General features: G+C 38.3%; 1 protein-coding gene across 1 annotated transcript; it reads right to left on the bottom strand.

Annotated features, from left to right (window-relative positions):
- Positions 1 to 1,583: 1,583 nt before the first annotated feature.
- On the bottom strand, positions 1,584 to 2,799 carry LOC148197123 (uncharacterized). The gene is made up of 3 exons (XM_088093609.1): positions 2,658 to 2,799; positions 1,735 to 2,177; positions 1,584 to 1,646 (listed from the first exon to the last, which is right to left on the bottom strand). Exons 1-3 carry the CDS (start codon positions 2,797 to 2,799, stop codon positions 1,584 to 1,586), a joined length of 648 nt encoding a protein of 215 aa, XP_087949735.1.
- Between the last annotated feature and the right edge of the window lie 916 nt (positions 2,800 to 3,715).

The raw sequence follows: 3,715 nt of genomic DNA, 5'->3' as shown, positions 1-3,715 counted from the left end.
TTACAAAACTGCCACCGCGCACCATTATGCTGCGGTTTCTGTTGAACCGTGGCATAATGTGCGCTGTAAAAGCCCAATTTTTTACTAGTGATATAACATAACATGTGCATAGAAATTGTAAAACAGTTATCAATAAAGGGTGAGTAAACAGTTCTGAATAAAACATACAACCTGTAAAACAGTTGTGAATAAAACATACAAAATATTGTATTCTTGGGACCTAAGTAAAGAGAACTTTAAGAGGAATTGAACTAAGGGCACAATGATGATAAATAATAAAGTTTAATATCAGGAGAATAAAGAAAATGCATAGGCTTCAAACTGAACATTTGTATATTAATACGATTGAATAGTTTATTACATACTGAAACATTAAAGCATTGTTTGGAAGACATGTCTGTAAGATGATAAACATCAAACTTTGCCCTATTACATTTGGTACTACTAAAACAGATAACAATCTTCAACTCAGAAGTGGTTCTTGCCATCTGCTTCACCCTTAGGCAAGGAACTAGGTTGTTGTCCCTCTTCCTGCACCTGGTTTCTCTTGGAGCAGTTTTTTCTATTATGGCCCACTTCCCTACAAATGCCACATCTCTTCAGTAATCCCCCTTTTGACATTTTGGTGCTACTTTTCTTCAACTCCCATTGCTCTAACCTGCTTTTCTTCTTAGGACGACCAGGCATCTGTCTTGTTAATGGAGGCATGACATCTGGACTTTGGGTTACCTCCCAGAGGTTGTTTCCATTAATGGGATATATAATTGAGGAATAAATTTCTTCATATGTAGACTTTTTAAAGCACACAGGTATGTAGTCCTCTGAATCTATGTTGAGAAACCTCATTGTTGCCAGTGCATGTACACAAGGTATGCCACTGATGCTCTATTTCCTGCAAGAGCATGAATATTGATCTACATCCACCAGAAACTTTTCCCCACTTTGGGACATATGTCTGACTTCAAATAGTCTTTGTGCAGACCAGCTGTCAATCAATAGGTAACATTAGTTTTTTACTATCTCGGATAACATAAACAAAGATATACATATGTCATAAATTTTGGATACCTGGGAATCCAATTCTTTGTTAGTAATCCCTCATTTTGTAGTCTACTCAGTATTTTTGGACAAATTGATGACTTAAATGACGTTACCCTTGACCTATTAGTGGCCCATCTCTTCATCATGTATAGTCTGATTTCCTCCAACATTGTAATAATTGGTTTTGTCCTCGTATTTACCAGCACATTGTTAAAGGCTTCTGACATGTTATTAACTAAAGTATCACATTGATCTGTGGTTGTGAACCTTGATCTGGACCAAAACCTTCAATAAAGATGTATGTCACACAATAAATATGTTGAGTAACAAGAAAATAAAAGTTAAGTAAAAGTTATGTAAACCGAGAGTATCAAACCTTGGAGGAATAGCTAACAAGTGTCGAAAAGCATATTGGTTGACATCTTTGATACATCTCATCTCGTTCTCCCATTTTTGTGGGTGGGTTGCTATAGTTGCCCTCCACATAAGCTTTTTCAGGTTCTTTCCAGGGAATTTCTTCCTGAAGTTGGCATATAAATGCCTTACACAAAATCTTTGTGCAACTCTAGGAACAACATCTTGTACTGCTTGTAACAAACCCTGTGAATGAAGAATAAAAATGGTGAGATGGTATTGATTTGAATAAATTTGTATAAGATAGAAATCAATAATTATAATGGAAGTTACCTTCTGTTGATCTGATATGATTGTAAGTGAAGAACACACCTCAGGTCCACCAAGGTCTTCAATCAATAGCTCCATAAACCAAGTCCAAGTCTCCTTGTTCTCAACTTCTACGATTGCATACGCCAGTGGCAACATTTGGTCGTTTGCATCACGAGCCACAGCAGTTAATAGCTCACCACGATGTCTGCCTTTCAAAAAGGCTCCATCAAGGCCAATGATTGGCCTGCATGAGACAAAGCTATCTTTGCATGCCTTTAGGCATGCGTAAAACCTCTTGAAGATTGATTTCCCATCATATGATTCAACTTTCACCTTGATTGTGGAGCCAGGATTTCTTCCTAATAACTCATGAGCATAATCATAAATTCTATTATACTGCTTACTAAAGGACCCAACCACTTCGTCTGATGCATAGGCTTTGGCCCTGTAAGCAATGTTCTTAGAAATTGCTATATTCCATTTCCTAGTAATTTTATCTCTAATATCAACTCCTTTTATTAGGATTCTCTCTTAGTGTTTTTTCCAATTTTCTACTAAGTCATTTTGCATTGAATACTCGCAACTTGTGTTCCCTACTGCATGTATGTCTGTCAACCACAGTCCTCAGTTGCCATGACTTTACTGCATCCATGAAACCAAAATATGCCCTCCACGGACATTCTCCTTTTGATCCCAAACATTTAACCCTAATTCTTTTTTTATCATTTTTAACAAGTTTCAAATTTTTCCCATTGTCTACTGCATAACTTTTGATGGCATCAAGGATGTCTTGTTTATCCACGAAATATGTTCCCACTTCCTAGTTGAAATCAATCATTCTTTTGGGCATAGTAAACGTAGAAAAATGCCCATACCCTTCTTCATCCTCACTGTCCTCATCACTAATATCACGAGACGTTAAGTCCTCAGATTGTCATTCATCATTGAACCAAATGGAATCATTAATATCATCTTTTCCATATCTGACTCAGACCCAAGTAAAACAGGTTCAACCTCAACCTCCAAATTACCAGAACTGTCACTTACATCACACTGCACATTTATGTCTATTAACCCATCCTCACTAAGCATCTCACCATCACCATCACCATCATCATCATCACGTGATGTACTCCAATCACAGACTTCTACTTCTATATCCTCCAAGTCTTGTACTTCTATTTTGTAAGCCTGACCATCTAACCTATGACCCTCGCCATCCTATGCTTCTATCCTCTCAGCCTCAACATCGGCTTCCTCAACCTGTATCATTTCTTCATGCACTTCATTTGCTACTGTCCTCTCAGCATCACCTTCCTCAACCTCTGTCCTCTCACCCTTATCTTCCTGCACTTCATCTGCTGTTGTCTTCTCACCATCAGCTTCCTCAACCTCTATCCTCTCAACCTCAACTTGAACTTCATCTGCTTCTCTACTCTCAGCCTCAACATCAGGTTGTTGTCCCTCTATCCTCTCCTCCCGCACTTCATCTGTTGTTGTCCTCTCACCATCATCTTCCTCAACCTCCATCCTCTCTTCTTGAACTACATCTGCTTTTGTCCTCTAACCTTTAACATCACCTTCGTGGTAAAGGTATAGCGCTGTAAATAGAAACCTTTAAATGGGCGGCGGCCTTGTCCTTATCGATGAAAACTCCAGTAGATTCAACAACAATATCGGCTTCAGTCTCACCTCATTGGATCTCCTCAGGGTTCTTGAGGACGAACAAAAGATTTAACAAAAAAAGTGAATACTTACAATACACATAAACAAACAATGGAACACATGAAAAAGGGTGAAAATAGACCCGTGTCAAAAAACAGTGACTGACTTATCACCGAAGAGAAGGGAACTGGAGTCCTTAACAGTGACGTCGTGATGCTTCCAGTATCCGTGAACACTGTCGTATTTAAACATGTATGTCTACAGACACAACCAAACATGGTGAACAACCTAATCTAACAGCTAATAACAATATACAAATGAAAAACCTTGTCGATCTGAATCG

Source organism: Vigna umbellata, chromosome 6, assembly GCF_029865625.1.
Source record: "Vigna umbellata cultivar VRB3 chromosome 6, Vumbellata_1.0, whole genome shotgun sequence".
In the NCBI taxonomy this organism is placed as follows: domain Eukaryota; kingdom Viridiplantae; phylum Streptophyta; class Magnoliopsida; order Fabales; family Fabaceae; genus Vigna; species Vigna umbellata.
Note: the sequence above shows the minus strand (reverse complement) of the source record. Positions and strands in the feature narration are given on the sequence as shown.